Here is an 11,769-nt window from a genome sequence, read left to right on the forward strand (position 1 = left end):
GGCCCCGGCTCCCGGCTGCGGGCGGCGAGCGCACGCTTGGAACTAACCCGCGCCCCCGGTGTTTGCATGCAGTCATTGCATTCAGCAGATCCTGGAGGCTGTGCTGCACTGCCATCAGATGGGCGTGGTCCATCGCGACCTCAAGGTGAGTGAGTGCCGCTGCCTGACAGCCGCCAGCGTCTGCTGGCACCTGCTGCCGGTACCAGGGACAGCAGTCCTTGCTTCTCAAGCATTTGGTGCGTTCGTGGAATATGCGATCTTCTGCTCTGTCATCCCGAGCTTTTGGGGCAGGGTGTGGGGGGAGCTTTCGATCTCTCATCAGCATAACTTGGAGTGCTTCTGGGAAGCACACTAGCGTTGGCACGTCGCGCACATTAGTGATGAAAGGCCAACTGCTGTGAGACTGCTGCTGGCACAGATAGCTCCTCGCTGCTGGCTGGGCTAGAGTATCTTAAGAAAGCAAGAGTGTCTACAGTGTTCTCACCATGATCACCTGAGGAGTCAGGTTCTTTCTGGACAAATGGTAGCATTGGGATAGAAGCTTCAGAAGGAAAAATCCTGTGTTGAGAAGAGCATTACCTCTTTCTTAACCATGTACATATTCAAATTGCTGGAGATGCAGAAACGCACCCTGCATTTAAAGCATGTCAGCGTGGAAAGAAACAAGTAAAAGTTTGTTGTTTTTTTTTTTACTGGGAAACTCGGAGACACAAGTCTGTCTCAAAGCTGGCAGTAAACTAGCCTTGTGGATAAGGGAGTGGACTTAATTTGGGCCCTCAGGCTTCAAGATCCTCAAGTAAAAGAAGGTTGTTTATTTTGAAATCAAATGGAAGTGCACTGTCTGAAATATCAGATCTGTTACAAAGGCAGAGAAATACATCATATGGGCTAATTCCTTCTGGCACAGCTTCTTTGTCCCTCATTTTCCTTCCTGAATGAGTTATGGGGAGCAGGAATTTCCTGCCAGGATAGGAGTTTTCTAGTGGTCATTCTTAATAATAACATTGGAATCAGAATGTCATCGTCTTTCTTGCCGTCCTTCATTCCTAAGTAAACAACTGTTACTGTCTGAATTTATGAAGTCTCTGTTATTGTCCTGTGTAAACACAAAGGGTTAAGCTCTGAAATCTCAGTGAACTTGATGGATTTCAAAGACAGGCACAAAATTCTCTACCCAGTTTGAGCTTCTGGATTTTCCTGTGTCACAGTTGTACAACATGAGACTGACAAGTCTCTATCCAATCTATAAATCTTGGATGGCAGCCGGATAACACGGAACAAGTTTAAATGAAAGGATGTCAAATTTGTCCAGCTGCTCCAATGGTTCCTGTCCTCGCTGTAGATGCAGTGCTATGCTTCTAGCATGAAAAACAGTTGGAAAAAAAAAGATTGTAGCCATGCAAGCTGACAGAATAAGGAATGCTTTCTAGAACTTTTCATACATTTGCACAAAGTAACTTCTTCGGGAATGCGTTACATCCAGCTGTCCCCTGCTCCAAGCCATGTGTGGATTGCTTACTCTGGCAAATCCAGGATGAATTGGAAAAACTGTGTGAGAAAAGATGTTTCTGCCAAGCTGTGGTACCCAGTTTCATTTCTGAAAGTGAAAACTTAAGGAAAGAGCAAACCATCCTTCTTCAGTTGCTACTTTGTGACAATAGAAAAAAAAATACAGAGTGAAATGAAAGGCTGTGGTGAAATCCCAGCAGAACTCTCTGTACTGAAAAGAAGACATTGAGGCCCAAGACCAGAACTACAAGACATGCAGAAGATGGCCGTGGCCTGGCATGGATCCATAAGCTGCAAAACTTGATGGATTTTTTATTTTCTGATAACTCAGACCACGATTTGATGGCATGTTTGGGAGTGGGGAGAGCAACAAGAGGAGGAGATTTTGGACACTGATTTTGTTTAATTTCCCTTTTAGCGTAACTTAGTAGCAAATGGAGAGGAGCTTTTGCAGCCTCTCATGACCTGCGGAAGTGCTTGTTGCTGCTCTGTTTGTAATCCCCAGTATAAGTCAGCATGGTGGTGGATCCTAGATCTGGAAAAAACTAACCCGTTAGTGGCAGTCTGTCTTTAACAGATGGTACAAGTGCACTTGACCTCTAAGAATTACAGACCTTTGGAAGAGTAAGGCATAAATCATGTTAATTTATTTGTAAGTAATTTTCGTAGCTAACACTGCCATTCTACATGCTTGACTGCAGCCAGTCTACTGGTAACACAAGTGACACTATTGAATCCAGAGTGGTAGTCCTGAGTGGCCCATGCTGGTCTTTAATGTTTTCCAAGTAATTGCAGTCATTCTAAGTTCATGTGTGCTAATGATCTAGTATGCCTCTCATCAGCCAGGAGTGACAGCTGCACGTTGTTTAGGTGTGTGGTCCCCCACAACATTGCCTAAAAGTCTGTTGCCTTTGGCATAGCAGGAAATTGGGAAATCAGTTTCGGCTTCTGTTGAAACATATTCACCTATGACAACAGTATTTCGGCAGTGCACTTTGACAGAGTAAAGACATGTAACAGAATAAAAAAAATAAAATTCCCAAGGCTGGGGGGGGAGAGGAGGGGAACCACAACCAAATAAAACCCCACCAGCATAAAGCTATTATTCTGAGTGGAATCATGTGTTGAGAAGTGATATGCACTTGGTAGATCAGTGCTTGTTTTTCAACCAAGAGGGTGAGTCATTTCACTGCTTTGGGATTGCTGAAGGTCACAACTAAATAGGATCATCCATGGCTTTAAGAGGTTTATGTAAGAAGTACATTCCAGGAAGTAATTACTGTAAACTTCTCTCACTCTGACAGGAAACCTTTTAAGACCCGTGTGGCAATATGTTGAAATTAGTGTAGTTAAATGACCAACGATGCGACACGGCTTAAATTAGTGTTGGTGAACCTAGAGAAGAGTCCTTAGCTATTTGGTCATTGCTTCATATACTGAAGTTGTTCCTGATAGTTTGAGTGAATATAAAAGTATTTTATTCCTGAAGACCTTAACCTCAATTTTTAAAAATGTGCAACTACAAGATTATTCGAATAACTATTGATGGAAGTTTTTAAACACTGTTTTTCTGTGGATGAGTGAGAGAACGGTGTTCATAATTTGCTGAAAAAAATGTCATTTACAGTTTCTGAGAGGGGGTAAAAAACGTCCTGAGGCTAACGAGTCTGTCAGGGCCAGCTGTGTTGTTAAGTAATATAAGTATCACAGTGGTTGAGGTCTTAGGCTCAAGCATATTTTGTTGGATACTTGACAAATGTATTAAAGATAGCCTTTGCTGAAAGAAGCTTATGATCTTAATTGTTTCTAAGCTTAGTACCTGCATGGGATTAACTGTAATCACATAAATAGTCCCTTGAAAGCTATATGATTGCTGCTGGTTTTAAAATGAAGTGCACCTTTAAGAGTTTGCAGGATTGGGTCCCCAGTGCCAGAGTAGATATAGTAAATTCCTTTGTGATAGATCACTACAAAAATGTTTCTGGATGAGTTGCAGCAATACCCTTGAAAGTGAGGTTTTGTTAGTATGTAAAAGTAGAACTAAACCTTTTCTAAAAAATAATGGAGATAAAAATTAAAGAAATTACCAGAAAATACTATAGAGGTCACACTTGTCTGAAATAATCTGTTGAGTTCTGCTGTATTTTGTAAGTTATTTAAAAAAAAAAAAAAAAAGCCAAGGTTCATAGAATAAAGTTATTATTGAACAATTCACATTTTATGTATTTGCTAAATGAAATTAAAAGGATACATTATGAACAGTAGAATGAATACCATTGTTAATGTTCAAATCCTTTATATGTTATTGTGTGAGTGTACTGAAGCATTTGATTTCACAGGTGACCAAAATATCCTAAAAAAGCAAAGTGAGAACTTCTGCAAACTTTTGTTTGTAACAGGTTCTCTGCAAGCACCAATGTTGGCATGCTGGTTTTGCTGAAATATTTGCAATGTAAATACACCTGTCCTCCAAATACAAATGTAATAATATGGCTGTTACTGTTAAGCCCTCATGCAAAACATACTTATGTTTGACAGTTATAGATGCCTAATCCTGCAAACTGCATAGGTTAGACTCATAGTCAAAGAATACGTATCTTTTGGGGTTTTTCTGCAGCGTTTGTCTGGTAGTGAACTCTTAGGAGTCTCTGAATTGCCCTGTCCCAGACACAGGTGTCGCAGTTCCATGTGACCATTCTGGCTGACCTCCTCCTCTAGCAGATCTGCATGGTGTCCTTAGTCTCACTGTCACGGGATCATGAAGGCTGTTTAGAGGCCTGGTGGTTCTTTCCAAGTAGGAATGGAAAGTGCAGTTTTTGCCATTTCATGAAGAAAACGTATGGGTTTTTTAATTATTTTTCACTCTTTAAAGTATTTGTTCTTTTCCAGACTACCTTAACTAAAAAAAAAAAGTGAAAACTTGTCTAAATTATATTTACTTATCTTTTCATCTCAATTTTTTTCTCTCTCTGAATAAAGCCTGAGAACTTACTTTTAGCTAGCAAATCCAAGGGAGCAGCAGTAAAACTGGCAGACTTTGGATTAGCTATAGAAGTCCAAGGAGAGCAACAGGCTTGGTTTGGTAAGTAAATATTTTTTAAATTTCTCTCACCATTTATTCAGTGTTGTTGTTAAGCCTCCCAGACCACCCAGCTCTCACCCTAGTGTAAAACATGTAGCTGTATGACTACTTGATATGTAGCTTTAAGGGGTATTTTGTTCATAGTTCAGTCTCTAAAGCTGAGTACACCTTAGACCTTTCTCTCCAGGAAGAATGTTATCTGTAATTCCCATCAGATTAAGCAGAGCTTGGCAGCAGACCTCATTTGGTTCAAAAAGAAAACAAACAAACAAACAAACAAAAATCCACCAACACTTCAATGGTGACCTGTGGCTGCATTTCCGAATTTCAGAGCTTGCCTTATAGCCTCCTCTTCACTAGCAAAGCTAAACCACAGTACCAAATTACATAAAATAAATTGGCAAAAGTATCTTCTTTCAGCACAACTGTCTTCATACTGGGAATTTTGCCAGCATAGCAGTACTGGTATGGTGTAGGACAGAGAGAGAAGGTTTTTAAATTCATGCTTCCAATAAATACAGCTTTACAAATTCTCCTTCTGAATATGAGGACTAAGACTGTAGGTTAATACTGCTGAGTGTACCTGCCCAGTCATCAAAACACTTTGTTTGAACAGTTGTGTGTCAGCTGGAAATACCTGAAAATTTTCTTCTGAAGCACTTTGGAATGTGACTCGAATGAAAAAATACAGGTGGGGTTTGAGTACCTGAGACTGTAGACAGTCATCCACATACAGATCTTGCTGTGACAGTGCAAGTTATCCTAGCTGTTTATATTGCTATCCTAGAGGTGACTGCACCTTCACACCTGCAAGTAAAACTGTTCATAAAACTGTTCTTTGACCGAGTGAGGTCAAAATAGACTGGTTTATTAAAAATGTATAGTTGTTAATATATAAGCAACTTATGTAGTAGATTATGGAGCGCATAAACCCAGGAAGGTAAAGGGTGGTTAAAAGCGTCTGGAACCTTGCAGAATCATCTGGAAAGGGTTTTCTATCCACAGCTTACAAACATCTTCTGAAGTTGGTACTGAAGTTTCTCAGCCACTTTAGTGATTTTTTTAAAACATTATCTTCATCTGGAAGGAGTCAAGAGTGGGCTTCTTTGATGGTGAAGTTGACAAAGATGTATCAGAATGTGGAAGTAAACTTTGCGTGTGCGTGTGACCGCCAAGAGAAAGCACATTCTGTGCTTCAGACCTGCGCATGCAATGTTGGAAAGGGGAGGGTGTCTGCCCTCCTGAACGTGCCACTTGATGGTGTAAACCAGATCTCCAGACTCAGTACCTGAAATGTATCTTAATGTACTTTACAATGCTCCAGGTTATGATAAAAGGATAGGAGGTAGTGAGTTAAATATTATGCACTTCTCTCCAGTTCCCCTAAACTATTCCTTTTTTAATTTTTTTTGTTAATTGCTTGTTACAGTTAAGAGATGGCCAAAGGAAAATGGTGAAAAAAGTTTTAATACTAATCATTTTAAAGTAACAGGACATGTAGACACGTGATGTGGCTATCTCACATACCACCCTCTGAATAGATGTGAAGCACAGGACAAAGAGCTACTGGAAATCCCAGGAGGCAAAAATGTGGAATAAAATATTTATAGCAGCTACCTCTTCTCATTTACAGCAGCTAGAATTTGCATTTTAAAATTGAACCAAGTCATTGTGAGCTTGCTTACAAGTCAAAGCTTAGAATAAAGGCACAATGGACTTTGTACGGACAGTGAGTATAACTACATGTGGATGCATAGGCCGTTGGGCATATGTTGATAGCTTTATAAGCTAGCCTTTGTTTTAAATCCCAGCCTTTATATAAATGGATTTCAATAATCCACAAAAGACTGGAGAGCTTGCTGTTGCACATTAACAAATAGACCAGTACAAAAGGAGTGGAGTAGAAATAAGACAAAACACAAGTGATTTGTTATAATGACAGAAACATTGGATCAACAGGAGGCATCTCAAGAAAAAATAAGAATTAACTTTATTTCAGGGATATTTTCTCTAGATGCTCCATCTGTATGGATGCAGATGATGCACAGGAGGTTGCAATTCCCTGTAAATCTTGCACTTTATTTTTTGGTCATTTGGATCTTTTGAAGTGCTTGGTTTAGACTTGTAGCATCATGTGGACTGCCATGCTGAACTTGGTAAAAAGGAGAGTGAACAGAATGTCTTCAAAATACATATGCAAGGAAAAGGTAAGCTGGCAGGAGTATAATAGAAAGAAAGCAGTCTTATATGCTAATGTGGGACTTGGTTTTTTTGGTCATTGGTGGTATTTGATAAGACTAATGGGTTCTATACCTTTTCTGGAACTTCTTCTGCAAAAGCTTTCGGTACTGGTCTTAGTGCTTTCCTTCCTCTTCTTATTACTACTTTAACAAGGCAAAACAGGAATTCCGATGTGCTTGACGACTTGAACTTTTTCTTGCATCCTTCCAGAGGAGTTTTCTGCTTTCCACTGGATTCTGCAGCATTTAGTGACTCATAGCATACTCTGATTCTAATTATAGCTCTGCATCAGTATGCTTTTCTTATTTTTTTTTTTTTGTTTTCTTTTTATTGGGTGTAGTCCTCTGGTGCGATGGTCACTTTTCTGCTTAAACCATGGCTATGCCTCAGCAGGGAACTGTCTGGAGCTCTATGTGTTTGGATACAACAGGATACTTTTCCTGGTTTGCACATTTGTAAAACAAACCTGTTCTGTGCCTGTTTGTGCAAAATCTTAACAGAGTTTAGATGAAACATCTCACCATGCTAGCAGGTGTTTAACGTACTGAGAAGGTTTTGGGCAAGCTCCGCTGGCTCACCCAGACAGGTGACTCGCTGCCCCTCGCTGAAGGCGGTGGAAGGGCTGCAACTCACTGGTAGCTAGATTTAGTCCTAGTTGCATCTCATCTTAAATTAAGCCCAGCCCTGCAACTAGCTCTGAGATATGTACCACTTAAGTAATTTGAGTAGCACCACTGAAGTAGTTTGCTAGCTGCATTAAATTTAGGTAGTGTACAGGTAGTCTTTTGGATCCAGCTGTGCAGAAAGAGAAGGCTGCTGCCCTATACTTAGTTGCTTGCTTATGTCCCTTGCTAACACTTTTTCCATAACTTCTCACCAGACTGCTCATTTGAATTTTTATGCTTGAGTCAAAGGGAGGTTATGTTAGCAGAGATGTAAAACGTACACTGTTTAAACTAGCATGGTTTATTCGGCCATTTTATTTTGGAATCCTTGCATGAGTGGTGCTGACAGTAAGTATAGCAGGGAGGGTGATGAAAGCATAGGGCAGATCTTAGAGCAGTAATCTCTTTGCTGTGTGGTTAAGTTGCATCTTCTCTACATTAAGTTTATGTTGTGGGATTATAGTTACCCTTCTATCCAGGTTTGACTCGAGACATGCTCACCATTTATGAAGTTAAGTATATATGTAATCTTTGTATAAGAGGGTTTTGAGACTGTAAGCTGTTAAGGCTGAGCAACATGCCGTGTCGTGTAGCTATGCACCACTGTACTCAAGAAAGCACGGCATTTGTCTTGGGCCTCTGGATACTTACTTAAATGATGCAATGACAGTAGTACAAGGTGGTGCAGTCTTTTGAGACACTGTACAGTCACAAACAGTTTCCAGCTTTGCAAGTTGTTTTAGCTGAAGTAATTGCTACCATTAGCAATAGTTTTCTGAAAAATACACACTCATACTTGTATGGGGATCCCTCTGACAAGTTACAGAAATACCTTAATTAATTTTTAAAAAGTTAACAATTTCAGTATTTTTTTTCTTTTTCACTGAATTCACAACTTTTTGCTGCTTTAAACAAGTTCAGAATATGTACTAAAACCATACCAATTGTTTCTGTTTAGACCCGTTGTATATCTTCATCAGGCGATAACATTAGCTAAGCACTATGTTTAGTTTTGCTGTAAAGTTTCTTTTCAAGTGATCCATACTAATGTTTACGGAGCTATGGTAAGTTTGAAAGTCAAGACAAGTTTATTCCCCCTTTAAAATATTGATGTAGAGCACTAGAGCCAAGAAAAGATGCAAAACGTCACTCTATTTAAGGCTACTTGGAACATCTATTTTTCAGCTTCTCAAAGAAGCTTAAGATATGTTTCCTGTATGATAGCACTCTAACAATTCATGGCTCTCGTATCAGGAGACTGCAAAAAACAAGCTTATTTTTCATTAACATAATTTGGTTACAGTCTCAGTAGAATATACAGAATGTGTTCTTTCACTTCCTCCTCCCACCCTGCAATGATTGCCAGCTGCAGAGAAAGGCTTCCGTTTTCTGTAGCTGCACACTTTATACATTATCACCGTCAGTCATCAGTTTTGTGAAATCCGGAGTGGTATTTCAGAAATGACATGTGGTTCTTCATGAAAGCCACCAAATTCTCAGCTTTCAAGAATTCTTAGGAATTTATTTTAGGCAAAGATGATTGAGAGAACAGACATACTAACTTAAATGGTACAAAATGTTATTGGTCATTATGTTTATATCAATTACAGTGTCCTAAGAAAAGTACACTTATGCCTACATTTTGCATTTCTCTTAAGAGAAAGCAGTGCTGCTGGTAATGAATAAATAATGAAGAACATATAAATTTTAAAGGCTATATTACTTCAGAGATGCTTTTTGTGAACTTTTGTAAGGAGGTTTCCAGAAGTGGAATGACTTCAAGGAAATTAGTTTTGCAGTGGAAAGTTCATATTAGAAGTAGCTGTGTGAAATATGAACAGCAAGGGCTGTAAGAAGACTGAGCCCAAAGTTGGTGGTCTTCATACTGAGTAATAGCCAGTTGTGTTCTTGTGAAAGCTGATCCTGAACATCTTTGAACATTTACTTTGCCACCATCTGGCATTGGCTGAATTGAGTTTCCACTTCCATGCAATTAAATTTGAACAGTGTTCTTGCTTTCCTTTTCTTCTTCTAAATGAGAGATCTCTCCATACATGAGCTTTTGTTAAATCTACATCTACATTGTGTTTACTCAGACATCTGCCCTCCCGTAAGACTGACTAGGGCTCTTTAAATGCTCCTTACAGTTATGATACCGAAGCTTAGCTGCTCCTCCTTTTTGTTAATTAATTCCCCCTAAATATCCAATGGTATCTGTGTGTGACAACAGTATTCACAGCTGACAGCTGATGGACTCCCAGAAATCCCATGCAAGTCATGTTAACAGTCTTAATTTTTATAGTGTGGGGTTATTTTAAAATAAATTAAATTAGGCTAATGATTAAAAAAACTCATAGTAACATTCTTTGGCATTCATGGTGTGCGTTTTCTGTCTTTCTGTTAGTATCTCCGAGGGGATCACTCAGATAATGTTTCTCACACTCTACTCTGATAACTTTTTTGACCTTGACCCTGAGCCAGATGTATTTGCACCTCACTGCTGGATGTCTCGCTACACTTTACAGTAGCACAAAAATCATGAGTGAAATTTTGTCAGCTATCTTGTAGTCTTTCTGGAAACCTTCCACTGTTGCACTGTCACCAGATCCTTGGCACCACTGTTGAATCTGGAGTGCTAGTGTAGACAGGCAACCAGCTGGCTTTTTGCTGTCCTCTTGAGTCTACCAGATGTGACGGCAGAAAGGGATGTGCCAAGTCTGCATAAGCATTCCCATTATTGTTTCTTCTAGGTGACTCGCCATAAAAAGTAAAGTTCAATATGAAGTGGTTAGCGGCTTGGGAAATAGTGTCCTGTGTCTTTTGGGCTCAGACAGGAATCACTTGGTTTTTATGGATTGTATACAGCTTTTGAGAATGCTTGCCTTGCCTTTTGACAGGCTTTGCTGGTACTCCAGGATACCTTTCTCCAGAAGTGTTACGAAAAGATCCTTATGGAAAACCTGTGGATATGTGGGCATGTGGTAAGAATTTACTCTGAGAGATGATGTTCAGTCCATCTTAAAGTATTTTGAGGGAGAGAGATGATGTCCGTAATACATTATATCTTGCATCAGATGATAGGTACTTAGTAAAATTCAATGTTAATTTTTAGAAGAAGTCATTGGACTTTTCATTATTCTACCAGCTTCATTTTTAATTATTATTTGTAAAGATGTGTTATTTTGGCATTCTTGGCCATGTCTACACAACGCACTTGCATAAAGTGTTAAAAAAATAGCTGTAGGTGCATGATGCCTACCTAGTCAGATAACCTAACTGTGGATAACCTAGTTCATACTGTGAGCTGGGCCTTAGTGTTGGTTCACAAGCGGCCTAAAATCTCACCTGACCAATACACTAGAACTGCAGTTTTAAACTGTGAAACTAAATGTTTTGTGAACTGGAGTACAGAGCAATTACTTTATCATCTGGTTCTTGATACAGTCTGGTTTCTGGTACTGGCAAGTGGCAGTTACGTACCTGACAACAATTGGTGGTTTCCTTATTTTACTCCTACCCACGCTTACTTGGTTGTATTTAATGAAAGCTCTTTTCTTTAGTCATAGTGAATAATCTCTGTAAAACTAGCAGGTGAACTTTTTAGTTTCATATTGACCATATATTTATAGAGATAAATTGAGTTGCTCAGTTTTGGGGTTTGTTGCATGAGATTAGTTGAAAAACAAGCTTACAGACACCAGTGCAAGCTGTGAAAAAACAGAAGTAAAAATGCATTTTCCTAGAACATCCATGACCATTGAAAAGTACAAATTTTTTCTCTAGCCAGTTAGACATATTCAGTGTTCCTGATCTGATACTGTGTCAGATGTTTATTCTTGCTCACACTGCATAGGAGGTTATCTTACAAACCCTACATTTACTGTTTTCTCCAGTATGAATAGGCAGTATTTTTCAGTAACTGGAATGGCACTTTTGAGCCATTTGTTTTACATGGTTGTCAGATGCAAAATTAATTTCTAGAGTTTGTTTCTTGAAATTACTTAGTACTATGAATTTTCTGCAGGTGTCATTCTGTATATCCTCCTGGTGGGATATCCTCCTTTCTGGGATGAAGATCAGCACAGGCTTTACCAGCAGATCAAGGCTGGTGCTTATGATGTATGTACCATACTCTGTCTATTCACTTAGTTATACCTCTAAATAGGAGTTTTCTGTTTGTCTTTGAGGCACTCAGTATAGTAAATGTCATGGTAGTAACATGAACCTTACTAGTGTGGGAACACCTCTGCTAAGTTAAATCTAATTTCCCTA

At 39.3% G+C, this 11,769-nt stretch overlaps 1 protein-coding gene across 1 annotated transcript in view; it reads left to right on the forward strand.

Moving 5' to 3' along the window:
* Positions 1–72: 72 nt before the first annotated feature.
* LOC104543446 (calcium/calmodulin-dependent protein kinase type II subunit delta) overlaps positions 73–11,769 on the forward strand; it is a gene marked incomplete at its 5' end in the record, with an annotated part of 51,809 nt that continues 40,112 nt past the window's right edge. The window contains 4 exons of the mRNA XM_010188062.1: positions 73–145; positions 4,489–4,591; positions 10,395–10,478; positions 11,522–11,616. Of these exons, the coding sequence (XP_010186364.1) occupies positions 73–145; positions 4,489–4,591; positions 10,395–10,478; positions 11,522–11,616 (355 nt within the window). The remainder of the gene's footprint in view (positions 146–4,488; positions 4,592–10,394; positions 10,479–11,521; positions 11,617–11,769) is intronic.

Source organism: Mesitornis unicolor, unplaced genomic scaffold (assembly GCF_000695765.1).
Source record: "Mesitornis unicolor isolate BGI_N332 unplaced genomic scaffold, ASM69576v1 scaffold48917, whole genome shotgun sequence".
NCBI classification, from domain to species: Eukaryota; Metazoa; Chordata; class Aves; order Mesitornithiformes; family Mesitornithidae; genus Mesitornis; species Mesitornis unicolor.